Below are 14,481 nucleotides of genomic sequence, written 5' to 3'. Positions count from 1 at the left end.
TGGCTTTTACGATTGTTATCTTCTCTTCACTGTACTGTGAGTGTTGTTGTCAATACTACTTACTGCTCTTCACACTGAGTGTTGTTGTCAATACTACTTACTGCTCTGTCTCTCTGTTCCTCAGGAGAGCTGCTGGATGGACAGCAGGGCCTCGTCCCTTCCAACTTTGTGGACTTTGTTAAGGATGAGGAGATGCCCTCTGCTCAGCACAGGGACGGGGCCAAAGAGTCAGGCTACCTCAGTAGTAACCACAGCAGCCTGGGCTCCACAGGGCTGGGCAGCATGTGCCTGAGCAGCATCAGCAGCCTGCTGTCTGACAGTAAGCTGGACCTGGAGACCAGCCTGGAGAGAAACCTGGAGAGAAACCTGGGGAGCAACCTCAGTTCCACTTTGGGTTCCACTCACTGTTCCACTCTTGGCAGCCACATGGGTTCCACTCACGGTTCCACTCTGGGCAGCCACATGGGTTCTACTCTGGGCAGCCACATGGGTTCCACTCTGGGCAGCCACATGGGTTCCACTCTGGGCAGCCACATGAGTTCCACCCACGGTTCCACTCTGGGTTCCACTCACTGTTCCACTCTGGGTTCCACTCACGGTTCCACTCTAGGCAACCACATGGGTTCCACTCTGGGTTCCACTCACTGTTCCACTCTGGGTTCCACTCTAGGCAACCACATGGGTTCCACTCTGGGTTCCAGTCACGGTTCCAGTCACGGTTCCACTGGCCTGGGTTCCAGTCTGAGCAGCACTCTGACTAGCCTGGGCAGCAGCAGCCTGGGCATGGACTTTCTGGGCTCCATGGGTTCCTGCAGTAACGGGACAGGGACCCTGGATGTCAGCATTGACGAGATTGGTGAAAACATCGTGCCTTACCCTCGCCGCATCAATCTGATCAAACAGCTGGCCAAGAGTGTGATCGTGTGCTGGGACCCACCGGTGGTGCCACCCGGCTGGGGCTCCATCAGTGGCTACAACGTCCTGGTGGACAAGGAGGTGAGGATGAGCGTGCCTTTTGGAGGCAGGACAAAGTCGCTGGTTGAAAAGCTGAACCTGGCCACCAACACGTACCGCATCTCGGTGCAGAGCATCACGGAGCAAGGCCTGTCTGACGAGCTACGCTGCACTCTGCTGGTGGGGAGGGACGTGGTGGTGGCTCCTTACTACCTGAGGGTGGACAACATCACACAGACCTCTGCTGAGCTTTCCTGGCAGCCTAGCAACAGCAACTACAGCCACACCATCTTCCTGAATGACGCTGAGTATGACATGGTGAAGGCAGGGGCCTACAAGTACCAGTTCTTCCAACTGAAGCCCATGACCGTTTACAAGGTGAAGGCTGTGGCGCGGACACACCAGATGCCTTGGCAGCTGCCCTTGGAGCACAGGGACAAGAGGGAGATCTCTGTGGAGTTCTGCACCCAACCTGCAGGTCAGCCCTCCTACTACCTCTCCCCCATCATTAAAACCCAAACCTAGTCATCAGGTGACATTTTGCATAATTGTAAGAATTGCTTGGAGTAATGGATAGGTGTGTTGATGGATCGGTCTGCTTTCATGTCTCCAAAAGAGGTGTACTCAGCATAACTGGCCTGGTTGTTTGTCTCTTCATGGGGTATTGAGGAGGCTGTGCAAGTGTAGCTAGTTCCTGCTTCTTCTGCTGCCTTTTGTATATCCAGCCTGAGTTCTCCTGCTCTCAAAACCATTTCTGTCTGGAAAGCATCTGGCAATTTAGGGTAAACACAGCAATCTATTTACTGTAGCTCTGACAAGCTTTGAGGCCATTATATTTACAGCCTTGTACCTGACAGACATCAAAAGGCTCACTTTCATTTTTCTGTCACTTTTTTGGGATTGCCCTCAAGGATTTGTGTGCGCTGGCTTTGAGAATGATGAGATGCACATGCTAAAGATGGAGGGAGAAACAAAGTGTGATGTATAGATGTCCAGGAAGCGTTTGCCGCAGGAGGCTGCATATCATCAGTGGACTAGAGAGAAAACCGATTCGGGAGGGAAACTCTAGATGCCTAATCGGTGTAAATACTGTGTTCTGTAGCTCCATGGGATTGGTCCCCTGAGACCACTCTCTTGCTGAGAGAGAGAAGGACTCTTCCTGCTAGGCTTTCAATTTATAAGAGAATACTTTACAACCACCTAAGAAGAACACTACCAATGATTTCCCTCTGTCTGGACTTTAGTAATCAATCCTACTGAAAAAAGACTGAGTGTGTCTAAAATACTGATCAACTGAAGAACAAGCTTGCTAAGTCCAACTGTACATTTTTGCAATCCTGAAGTGAATTGAGTTGACTTATTGTACTGTCTAGCCGTGCTGAGTGTGTTGTAGGTTGGTTATTAGGAAGAGGAGGATAAGGTGTGAGGGAGGGGACAGGACAGGAGGGACAGCTGTACTAGGAGCTGTGTGTGTGTGTGTGTGTGTGTGTGTGTGTGTGTGTGTGTGTGTGTGTGTGTGTGTGTGTGTGTGTGTGTGTGTGTGTGTGTGTGTGTGTGTGTGTGTGTGTGTGTGTGTGTGTGTGTGTGTGTGTGAAGACAGCTGTAGCATGGGAGGGGGGCTTATTGCCTGTGAACACAGTGGGCCTTCACCTCACAATGTGATGGTGGTGCTTGATAAGATAAAGACAGCATTTGAGAGGCTTTCAATTACTGGGGATTGATCTTGTTCCTGAGGATAAAGTCACCAGTTACATGATCTACTTTGTGCTCTCTGCCGTGACATAAGGTACTACAGTCCTCTCTCCGTGGATGTATTTGATGCCATCGTCCCACCTTTGTCTTTATGTTCAGCCATTTCCATTGCAATACTGGAGCTTGGAACATGTTGGAATCAATAATAATGTCTGTCCACAGTGTGACTGGGTGTGAGCTCATCACATGGTCCGTTAAACTCATTGAACTGGAGCAGACTGTCTCAGCATCAGCCTCTAACACTAGTGTCTAGGAGGTTGGTTCTATACATGGAGTTGTTCTCTTCAAAAGTACTCTGTGTGTTGACTTTTGTTACGCTGTTGTATTTGAGTATAATGCATGTTGAGGTCTAACCAGGACCACTGCTTAACCAGAGATGGTTAGAAATAAGTGGGTGTATCATGCAATCTAAATGTCATACAAGGGTTATTCATCTTAGTTGTTTTTCTCTGCATGAATGTACATAGATGGATGGGCTACACTGACAGGATGTAAATGCACATTTGAGCTCTCACCGACACTCATGATTTATAATAGTCACAGTTTAATGACTAGAATAGCTGAACGCTCAGAATGTCTACTGCTGAGTCCTCTTCAGAAAGGGGTGTACAAGGTAGGTATATATCTTATGACACTCATCTAGTGGAGAGATGTGATTTAGGATGTATTGACGCACATTATCAGACTGTGCTCTTCACTGCTCTGCACTTCACTGCTCTGCTCTTCACTGCTCTGCCTTTCACTGCTCTGCTCTCCTCTGCATTTCACTGCTCTGCTCTTCACTGCTCTGCTCTGCTCTTCACTGCTCTGCCTTTCACTGCTCTACACTTCACTGCTTTGCTCTGCCTTTCACTGCTCTGCTCTTCACTCCTCTGTTCTTCACTGCTCTGCCTTTCACTGCTCTGCTCTGCTCTTCACTGCTCTGCTCTTCACTCCTCTGTTCTTCACTGCTCTGCCTTTCACTGCTCTGCTCTTCATTGCTCTGCTCTTCATTGCTCTGCTCTTCACTGCTCTGCTCTTCATTGCTCTGCTCTTCACTGCTCTGCCTTTCACTGCTCTGCCCTTCACTGCTCTGCTCTTCACTGCTCTGCTCTTCACTGCTCTGCTCTGCTCTTCACTGCTCTGCTCTTCACTGCTCTGCCTTTCACTGCTCTGCACTTCACTGCTTTGCTCTGCCTTTCACTGCTCTGCTCTTCATTGCTCTGCCTTTCACTGCTCTGCTTTTCACTGCTCTGCTCTTCACTGCTCTGCACTACTCATCGCTGCTCTGCACTGCTCATCGCTGCTCATCACTGCTCTGCACTGCTCTTCACTGCCCTTTACTGCTCTGCCCTTTACTGCTCTGCCCTTTACTGCTCTGCTATTCACTGCTCTGCTCTTCACTGCTCTGCTTTTCACTGCACTTCACTGCTCTGCCCTTTACTGCTCTACTATTCACAGCTCTACTATTCATTGCTCTGCTCTTCACTGCTCTGATTTTCACTGCTTTTCACTGCTCTGCTCTGCACTTGACTGCTTTTCTCTGCCCTTCACTGCTCTGCCCTTCAAGGTTCTGCTCTGCCCTTCACTGCTCTGCCCTTCACTGCTCTGCACTTCACTGCTCTGCTCTGCCCTTCACTGCTCTGCTCTTCACTGCTCTGCCCTTTACTGCTCTGCTCTACACTGCTCTAGTATTCACAGCTCAACTATTCATTGCTCTGCTCTTCACTGCTTTTCACTGCTCTGCGCTGCACTTCACTGCTCTGCCCTTCAAGGTTCTGATCTGCCCTTTACTGCTCTGCTCTTCACTGCTCTACTATTCACAGCTCAGCTCTTCACTGCGCTGCACTTCACTGCTCTTCCCTTCAAGGCTCTGCTCTGCCCTTCAAGGCTCTGTTCTGCCCTTCAAGGCTCTGTTCTGCCCTTCACTGCTCTTCTCTTCACTGCTCTGCTTTTCACTGCTCTGCTCTTCACTGCTCTGCTTTTCACTGCTCTGCCTTTCACTGCTCTGCCTTTCACTGCTCTGCTCTTCACTGCTCTGCTCTTCACTGCTCTGCCTTTCACTGCTCTGCCTTTCACTGCTCTGCCTTTCACTGCTCTGCCTTTCACTGCTCTGCCTTTCACTGCTCTGCCTTTCACTGCTCTGCTTTTCACTGCTCTGCTTTTCACTGCTCTGCCTTTCACTGCTCTGCTCTTCACTGCTCTACTATTCACAGCTCTACTATTCACTGCTCTGTTCTTCAGTGCTCTGCTCTTCACTGCTCTGCTTTTCACTGCACTTCACTGCTCTGCTCTTCACTGCTCTGCTTTTCACTGCTCTACTATTCATTGCTCTGCACTTCACTGCTCTACTGTGCACTTCCCTGCTTTTCTCTGCCCTTCACTGCCCTTCACTGCTCTGCCCTTCACTGCTCTGCCCTTCAAGGCTCTGTTCTGCCCTTCACTGCTCTGCACTTCACTGCTCTGCTCTTCACTGCTCTGCACTTCACTGCTCTGCTTTTCACTGCTCTGCCCTTTACTGCTCTGCTCTTCACTGCTCTACTATTCACAGCTCAACTATTCATTGCTCTGCTCTTCACTGCTCTGCGCTGCACTTCACTGCTCTGCCCTTCAAGGCTCTGCTCTACCCTTCACTGCTCTGCACTTCACTGCTCTGCACTTCATTGCTCTGCTCTGCATTTCACTGCTCTGCTCTCCTCTGCACTTCACTGCTCTGCTCTGCCCTTCACTGCTCTGCCCTTCACTGCTCTGCACTTCACTGCTCTGCTCTGCACTTCACTGCTCTGCTCTGCACTTCACTGCTCTGCCCTTCACTGCTCTGCACTTCACTGCTCTGCACTTCACTGCTCTGCCCTTCACTGCTCTGCTCTGCCCTTCACTGCTCTGCACTTCACTGCTCTGCACTTCACTGCTCTGCACTTCACTGCTCTGCTCTGCGCTTCACTGCTCTGCTCTCCTCTGCACATCACTGCTCTGATCTGCGCTTCACTGCTCTGCCCTTCACTGCTCTGCCCTTCACTGCTCTGCTCTGCATTTCACTGCTCTACTATTCACTTCACTGCCCCTGCTCTGCTCTGCCCTGCCCTTCACTGCTCTGCACTTCACTGCTCTGCTCTGCCCTTCACTGCTCTGCACTTCACTGCTCTGCACTTCACTGCTCTGCTCTGGGATAGATGGCACTGAATGGGCAGTTGACTACATCTGCTGCCTCTGTAGGAGTGTGCGCATGTGTGTGCATGCGTGTGCGCGCACGCATGTGTGTGTCAATGTCTGCGGGGCACTGTCAGCTCAGTACAGATGGGTCATGTTGGTTAGCACACAGCAGAGGTAGATGGACTGTGAAAACCAACTTGACTGCTCTGAGGAATAAACTATCAAAAGTATGTGGACATCCCTTCATATTAGTGTATTCGGCTAATTCAGCCACACCCGTTGCTGACAGAGTTATACAATCGAGCACACAGCCATGCAATCTCCATAGACAGATATTGACAGTAGAATGTCCGTACTGAAGCGCTCAGTGACTTTCAAAGTGACACCTTCCAACAAGTCAGTTCGTAAAATGTCTGCACAGCTAGAGCTACATCGGCCAACTGTGCTGTCAATTGTGCTGTTGTCAAGTGGAAACGTATAGAAGCAACAACGGCTCAGCCGCGAAGTGGTAAACGACACAAGCTCACAGAGCGGGACTGCCGAGTGCTGAAGCTTGTGGCGCCTAAAAATCATCTTTCCTCAGTTGCAACTCTCACTACCGAGTTCCAAACTGCCTCTGGAAGCAATATCGACACAAGAACTGTTCGTCGGGAGCTTCATGAAATGGGTTTCCATGGCCGAGCAGCCACACAGAAGCCTAAGATCACAATGCGCCAATGCCAAGCGTCAGCTGGAATGGTATAAAGCTCGTCGCCATTGGTCTCTGGAGCAGTAGAAACACATTCTCTGGACTGATGAATCACGCGTCATCGTCTGGTAGTCCGACGGACAAATATGGGTTTGGCGCATGCCAGGAGAACGCTACCTCCCCAATGCATAGTGTCAACTGTAAAGTTTAGTGGAGGAGGAATAATGGTCTGGGGCTGTTTTTCATGGTTCGAGCTAGGCCTCTTAATTCCAGTGAAGGGATATGTTAACGCTACAGCATACAATGACATTCTAGACGATTCTGTGCTTCCAACTTTGTGGCAAAAATTTGGGGAAGGCCTCTTCCTGTGTCATTATGACAATGCCCCTGTGCACAAAGCGAGGTCCATAAAGAAATGGTTTGTTGAGATCAGTGTGGAAGAACTTGACTGGCCTGCACAGAGCCCTGACCTCAACCCCATCGAACACCTTTGGGATTAATTGAAACGCAGACTGTGAGCCTGGCCAAATTGCCCAACAGTCCCTGCAGCAATGTTCCAACATCTAGTGCAAAGCCTTCCCAGAAAAGTGGAGGATGTTATAGCAGCAAACAGAATTACAATGGTTCATTTGATCAGTCTAAAACTTTGCACATACACTGCTGCCGTCTAGTAGCCAAAATCTAAATTGCACCTTATCTGGAATAATACATTATGGCCTTTCTCTTGCATTTCAAAGATTATGGTCCAAAAGAAATACAAAAGAATGTTTTTTTTTTTCCTTTGTATTATTTTTTGATCTTTTACCAGATCTATTGTGTTATATTCTCCTACATTCCTTTCACATTTCCACAAACTTCAAAGTGTTTCCTTTCAAATAGTACCAAGAATATGCATATCCTTGCTTCAGGGCCTGAGCTACGGGCAGTTAGATTTGGGTATGTAATTTAATGGCGAAAATTGAAAAAAAGGGGCTTAAGAGGTTTTAATTGCTTTTTTAACTAACAACCCACACAGGTATGGTTCCTAAGATGGCACCAATAGATATGGCAGCTCTGCCTCTAGCTCCTAATCAACTCTGCAGTATTTAAGTTTTTGTGTTATTTCTGTATTGCCGTATTACCTCCCAAGAGAATTCTCTTTGGTTATAGTCACAGTCATGTATATTCCCCCTCAAGCCGATACCACAACGACCCTCAAAGAACTACACTGGACTTTATGCAAACTGGAAACCACACGTCCTGAGGCCACATTTATTGTAGCCGGGGATTTTAACAAAGCAAATTTGAGGAAAACACTACCAAAGTTCTACTAACACATTTTACTGTAGTACTCGGTCTGGGAAAACATTGGACCACTGCTACTCAACCTTTCGAAATGCCTACCCCTCCCCCGCCCTCCCTTCGGCAAATCTGATCACGACTCCATTTTTCTTTTCCCTTCCTATAGGCAGAAACTCAAACAGAAAGTACCTGTGCTCAGGTCTATTCAACGGTGGTCTGACGATTCGGAATCCTTGCTTCAAAATTGTTTTGGTCATGCGGACTGGGATATGTTCTGGGTAGCCTCTGAGAATAACATTGACGAATACACTGACACGGTGACTGAGTTCATCAGAAAGTGTATAGAGGATGTTGTACCCACTGTGTCTATTAAAACCTACCCAAACTAGAAACCATGGATAAATGGCATCATTCACACAAAACTGAAAGCACAAACCACTGCATTTAACCATGGCAAGGTGACTGGGAATATAGCTCAATACAAACTGTGTAGTTATTCCCTCCATAAGGCAATCAAACAGTTAAAACGCCAGTACAGTGACAAAGTGGAGTCGCAAATCAACGGCTCAGACACGAGAGGTATGTGGCAGGGTCACAGACAATCACGGACTAGAAAGGGAAAACCAGCCTCTTCGTGGACATCTTGCTTCCAGACAAGCTAAACACCTTCTTTGCCTGCTTTTAGGATGACACAGTGCCACCGATGCGACCCGCTACCAAGGACTGTGGGCTCTCCTTCTCTGTGGCTGGCGTGAGTAAGACGTTTAAGAGTGTTAACCCTCGCAAGGCTTCTGGCCCAGACGGCATCCCTAGCCGCGTTCTCAGAGCATGTACAAACCAGCTGGCTGGAGTGTTTATGGACATATTCAATCTCTCCCTATCTCAGTCTGCTGTCCCCACTTGCTTCAAAATGTCCACCATTGTTCCTGTACCCAAGAAAGCAAAGGTAACTGAATTAAATGACTATCCATAGGGCGGCGCACAATTGGCCCAGCACTCTCTTCTTTCAGCATGAAGAGCTTTGAGAGGCTAATTAAGGATCATATCACTTCGACCTTACCTGACACCCTAGACCCACTTCAATTTGCTTACCGCCCTAATAGATCTACAGACGATGCAATCGCCATTGCACTGCACCCTGCCCTATCCATAGGGCGGCGCACAATTGGCCCAGCGTCCTCTGGTCATTGTAAATAAGAATTTGTTCTTAACTGACATGCATAGTTAAATAAAGGTATCCCATCTGGACAAGAGGAATACCTATGTAAGAATGCTGTTCATTGACTATAGCTCAGCATTCAACACCTTATTTCTCTCCAAGCTCATCATTAAGCTCGGGGCCCTGGGTCTGAACCTTGCCCTGTGCAACTTCCTGACGGGCCGTCCCCAGGTGGTGAAGGTAGGAAACAACACCTCAACTTCGGTGATCCTCAACACTGGGACCCCACAAGGGTGCATTCTCAGCTCCGTACTGTACTCCCTGTTCACCCATGATTGCGTGGCCACACACGCCTCTAATTCAATAATCAAGATTGCAGAAGACACAACAGTAGTAGGCCTGATTACCAACAATGACGAGACACCCTATGGGGAGGAGGTGAGAGCCCTGGGAGAGTGGAGGTAGGAAATTAACCTCTCACTCAACGTCAACAAAACAAAGGAGCTGATCATGGACTTCAGGAAACAGCAGAGGGAGCACGCCCCTATGCACATCGACGGGACCGCAGTGGAGAAGGTGGAAAGCTTTAAGTTCCTCGGTGTACACATCATTGACGATCTGAAATGGTCCACCCACACAGACAGTGTGGTGAAGAAGGCGCAACAGCCCCTCTTCAACCTCAGGAGGCTGAAGAAATTTGGCTTGGCCCCTAAAACCCACACAAACCTTTACAGATGCACAATTGAGAGCATCCTGTCGGGCTGTATCACCGCCTGGTACAGCAACTGCACTGCCCTCAACCGCTGGGCTATCTAGAAGATGGTGTGGTCTGCCCAACGAATCACTAGGGGCAAACTAGCTGCCCTCAGGACACCTACAGCACCCGATGTCACAGGAAGTTCAAAAAGATCATCAAGGATGTTCACCCCGCTATCATCCAGAAGGCGAGATCAGTACAGGTGCATCAAAGCTGGGACCGAGAGACTGAAAAACAGCTTGTTTACATAATGCTTTTCTCATCTCATATGTATATACTGTATTTTATTCTACTGTATTTTAGTCAATGCCACCCCGACATTGCTCAATCTAATATTTATATATTTCTTAAATCCATTCTTTTACTTATAGATTTGTGTGTATTGTTGTGAATTGTTAGATATTACTGCACAGTTGGAGCTAGGAACATAAGCATTTCGCTACACCCGTAACAACAACTGCTAAATATGTGTGTGTGACCAATAAAATTTGATTTTATTTGTGGAAGCACCTGCTTTAATTAAATATACAGTGCTTTGTATCCCTCATTTACTCGTGTTTCCATTATGTTGGCAATTACCTGTACATACAATACACATCATATTGTTTCCTAATTTCCTCATTACACACTTTCGTTGCTTAAATAATCAAATTACACATGAACTATTGAGTGCCTCTCAGGCATTGTATGGAATCAGGTCAAGACATTATTCTCCTTTAATGGAATATACTGACATATCAGCTGATATTGTATTGTTTTTGTAGTGTTATAATGCATCGTGCTAAATCCTTACACACCTGTGTTTCTGCTGTCCTCCCTAGGTCCTCCCTTCCCTCCCCAGGAGGTGCAGGTCCAGTTGGGCCAGAACCCTGGGGTGCTGCAGGTACGATGGAAGCCCCCCCTCCTCACCTCCACTGGAACCTCCAACGGAGCCAACGTGATTGGCTATGCCGTGTGCACAAAGGGACAAAAGGTGCGTTTGAATGATGTATTATGCAGAACCTCATGTTCAACCCTGTGAAAGGGAGTGAATGTTGTAACCTCTAACCTTCAATGCTGTGAGTTGTGTGTAACACTCTACCGCCATCTGGTGGATGAAACAGTGATGTTCAGTCTATGGTTTCTGCAGGGCTTTTGTCATGCAGTGATTTGCAAACAGATGTAACCAGGCTCCATTTTACATGAAATAATATATTATGTTTGTTACAGAAGATATGTGTATTGAAGAGGTGTGTATGTGTGTGTGGTCCCTGTCCTGTGTGTGTCCAGATAGCGGAGGTGATGTACCCTACGGCAGACTATGTGACAGTGGAGCTGAACAGGATCCAGTGTCTGGAGGCCAGGGAGGTCATTGTCAGGACGTTATCAGCAGAAGGAGAGTCTCAGGACTCCCCCGTGGCCACTATACCGCACAGTATCCTGGGGCCTCCCCATCACTCACCCCACCATCGCCCCCCTGCACACCCCCATCCTTTGCCCCAGCACCATCCGCCACACACACAAACACACCCGCCCTACCCCCAGACCTACCCCTTGTCACACCCCCAACCTCAGGTCCACCCTCAATCCCAGCCCTACACCTTGCCCCATGGTCAGCCGCTGCGCCACCCACCCCCTCACCCCCACCCCCAACACCAGCCTTACCCCATGTCTAAGCCCAAACTAGTAAGTGCCAGAGAGTCAGAAACCAAAGAGCATGAGGTAGGCCTGCGGCCTGGCCCGCCCTGGGAACGCTCCCTCTCGCCCCTCCCTCCTCCCATGTGTGGTCACACTCTGGAGGCGCCCCACTTCCAGGGGCGCCGTTCGCCCTCTCCTCAGAGGATCCTGCCCCAGCCACAGGGAGCCCCCATCCCCAACACCATCGCCAAGGCCATGGCCAGGGAAGCTGCACAGAGAGTGTTCGCTGAGAGTAACCGGGTAAGCAGCCACAGAGCCACTATACATACAGTATACTTAAGTAATAAGGCCCAATGGGGTGTGGTATATAGCCAATATACAACGGATAAGGGCTGTTCTTAGGCACGACACAACGCGCAGCAGTAAATTAGAGCAGTAAAAATACATGTTTTGTCATACCTGTGGTATACGGCTGTCAGCCAATCAGCATTCAGGGCTCGAACCACCAAGTTTATAATTCAGATTGACCTATGGCATGATGATGTACAGCGCAAACAGAGCTTGATTTGTGTGCCAAGTGCCCTCGGGACTCTCAACACCACATGGTACTACTGAGTCAACACTATAGAGAACTAATATCATTGTGATGCATCTGCAGCAGAGAAGGCTGGTGGGAGGAGCTATATGAGGATGGGCTCATTGTAATGGCTGGAATGGAATAAATGGAATGTCGAACGTGGTTTCCATATGTTTGATGTGTTTGATACGTTCCATTTATCCCATTCCAGCCATTACAATGAGCCCGTCCTCCTATAGCACCTCAAACCAGCCTCCTCTGACCTGCAGCTATATGTAAGGTTTTCTTGTCTCTGTTTTCCTGTGTCAGATTGAGAAGAGGAACATCTTCAGTGAGCGGAGCATAAACTCTGATGAGGAGGAGGATGGTTATGACTCTCCCCACACCAGGAGGAGAGGGGCCTCTGTGGACGAGTTCCTCAGAGGCTCTGAACTAGGGAGACATGTACGGGTAATACAAAACAACAACCCTGTCGCATGTTAAATACAGAATAACACACCCACTGGGCACAGACGTCAATTCAACGTGTATTCCACGTTGGTTCATTGTCATTTCATTGGAATGATGTGGAAACAATGTTTATTCAACCAGTGTGTGCCCAGTGGGCAGTTTGTTTCTCTCTCAGCATCACTCTGGAGACGTTCCTCCTGGCAAAAATGCATTCTATTCTATTCTGTGTAGAGATAAAGTGATGTGGGACAAAGAAAAATGAATAAAGACCTTATAAGTTTTAAAATAAGGTGTTACTTTAACCTGTGGCTCCATGTTAAAGCTGGTTCCCCCCCCCCCCCCCCTTTCTCCCAGCACCACTACAGCCACAGTGAAGAGTACCAGACAGAGAGCAGCCGCGGCTCCGACCTGTCTGACATCATGGAGGAGGACGAGGATGACCTGTACTCTGAGATGCAGCTGGAGGAGGGCCGTCGACGCAGCATCAACTCTCACAACACTCTCAAGGTACAGCACACACACATACCCCATCTAGTGGGGGTCTGACCTGGAGAGGAGAGTACGGGGGGGGGGGGGGGTCATCCCATCTACCGTGGCCCAGACTGCCCTGTCTCTCACTGTCAGGCTTTACATGCAGGCCCGCTGTGGGCTTTCCCTGCTGAGGTCTCCAGCCTTGTCTGAGCTGAACAGAACACTGCATCAGCTTTATCTTCCAAGTCTTAACTTACCCATGTGAATGGCTGTATTACACACCCAGCATGTACTGTATGAAGAGGTGAACACGATGTGCCTTGTCTTTCTGAGCTTGGTATTGATCGAAACATGGAATGTTGTTTTGTCTCAATGTGTATTGCATTTTAGTGTACAGTTTCAGAATGTCCACATCATTATTGTTCATGAATACTCTGTTAATACTCTGTGTTTTAACAGAGTATGTCAGTGGCCAAACATTTACCTTGTAAAATGTACTGTACCATCAGCCAGAAGGGTGGTTCATGGTACATCGAATGCATAGGGGAATCTCATTTAAGTGAGTTTAGGCTACTTAAATGGAATAATTCACTTTTGGTTGTGTTCATCTCATGTTCTACCTTTTGTGGTCAAGTTTTTTGTTGTTGTGGTGTGTAGATGGTTACCTTTGTGGATGTGTGTACCTGTCTCCATTGAATATGTTGAAGCGACACACGTGGATGTGTAGCCAGCAGTCATTGTGTAACAAGATCTACTGAGGGACATTAGTAGTAGTGAAACAGACCATTTCTACTGTGTTGATCATAAATACAAAGTAACGAGTTCAGATGTATTCATTTGCAATGTATGAAAGGCTTCCAAAGAAACATGTTTATATTTCAGCTGTGAGTAGACTTTCAGTTGATACGTCAGCCAGATATGATGCCTTACAGTGTATGAATCCAACCCTGTATACTGTACAGCACTCAACAGAACAGTGTTTTTAGGTCTCGTATCAATATGACGATGCTGAATCTGCCTATGTTTCATATGAGAGTACCTCATCATGTCATCCATCAGTGTGTCTCATGTCTGTGCATCAAATGAATGTCCTATATGTATTTGTGTATTATGTTCTTCAAATGGAGTAGAGTTCTGTGCAGTAGTGCATGCAATAAGGGTCAAAAAGCAGAAACAAGCACAGCTGAGATTTAGCAAATAGTCATTATTGGAAAATCTAAATTGTCATAAGAACAGACCTCGGGTCATGTCTGAAAATGTTAGGACAGACCTCGGGTCAGGTCTGAAAATGTTAGAACAGACCTCGGGTCATGTCTGAAAATGTTAGGACAGACCTCGGGTCATGTCTGAAAATGTTAGAACAGACCTCCGGTCATGTCTGAAAATGTTAGAACAGACCTCGGGTCATGTCTGAAAATGTTAGAACAGACCTCGGGTCATGTCTGAAAATGTTAGAACAGACCTCGGGTCATGTCAGAAAATGTTAGAACAGACCTCGCGTCATGGCTGAAAATGTTAGAACAGACCTCGGGTCATGTCTGAAAATGTTAGAACAGACCTCGGGTCATGTCTGAAAATGTTAGAACAGACCTCGGGTCATGTCTGAAAATGTTAGAACAGACCTCGGGTCATGTCTGAAAATG

The 14,481-nt window shown here is 47.9% G+C and overlaps 1 protein-coding gene across 3 annotated transcripts in view; it reads left to right on the top strand.

The window, feature by feature from the left end:
* Positions 1–14,481, top strand: part of LOC109895829 (RIMS-binding protein 2) — a 119,892-nt gene that overhangs the window by 91,844 nt on the left and 13,567 nt on the right. For all 3 annotated transcript variants that reach the window (XM_031830160.1, XM_031830159.1, XM_031830158.1), the window contains exons 12-16: positions 125–1,432; positions 10,545–10,696; positions 10,993–11,640; positions 12,227–12,367; positions 12,722–12,874. In XM_031830160.1, coding sequence (XP_031686020.1) covers positions 125–1,432; positions 10,545–10,696; positions 10,993–11,640; positions 12,227–12,367; positions 12,722–12,874 — 2,402 coding nt within the window. The remainder of the gene's footprint in view (positions 1–124; positions 1,433–10,544; positions 10,697–10,992; positions 11,641–12,226; positions 12,368–12,721; positions 12,875–14,481) is intronic.

The sequence above is a fragment of the Oncorhynchus kisutch genome, linkage group LG8 (assembly GCF_002021735.2).
Source record: "Oncorhynchus kisutch isolate 150728-3 linkage group LG8, Okis_V2, whole genome shotgun sequence".
Classification (NCBI taxonomy): domain Eukaryota; kingdom Metazoa; phylum Chordata; class Actinopteri; order Salmoniformes; family Salmonidae; genus Oncorhynchus; species Oncorhynchus kisutch.
The sequence above is the reverse complement of the archived record's forward strand: the minus strand, read 5'-3'. Positions and strand labels throughout refer to the sequence as shown.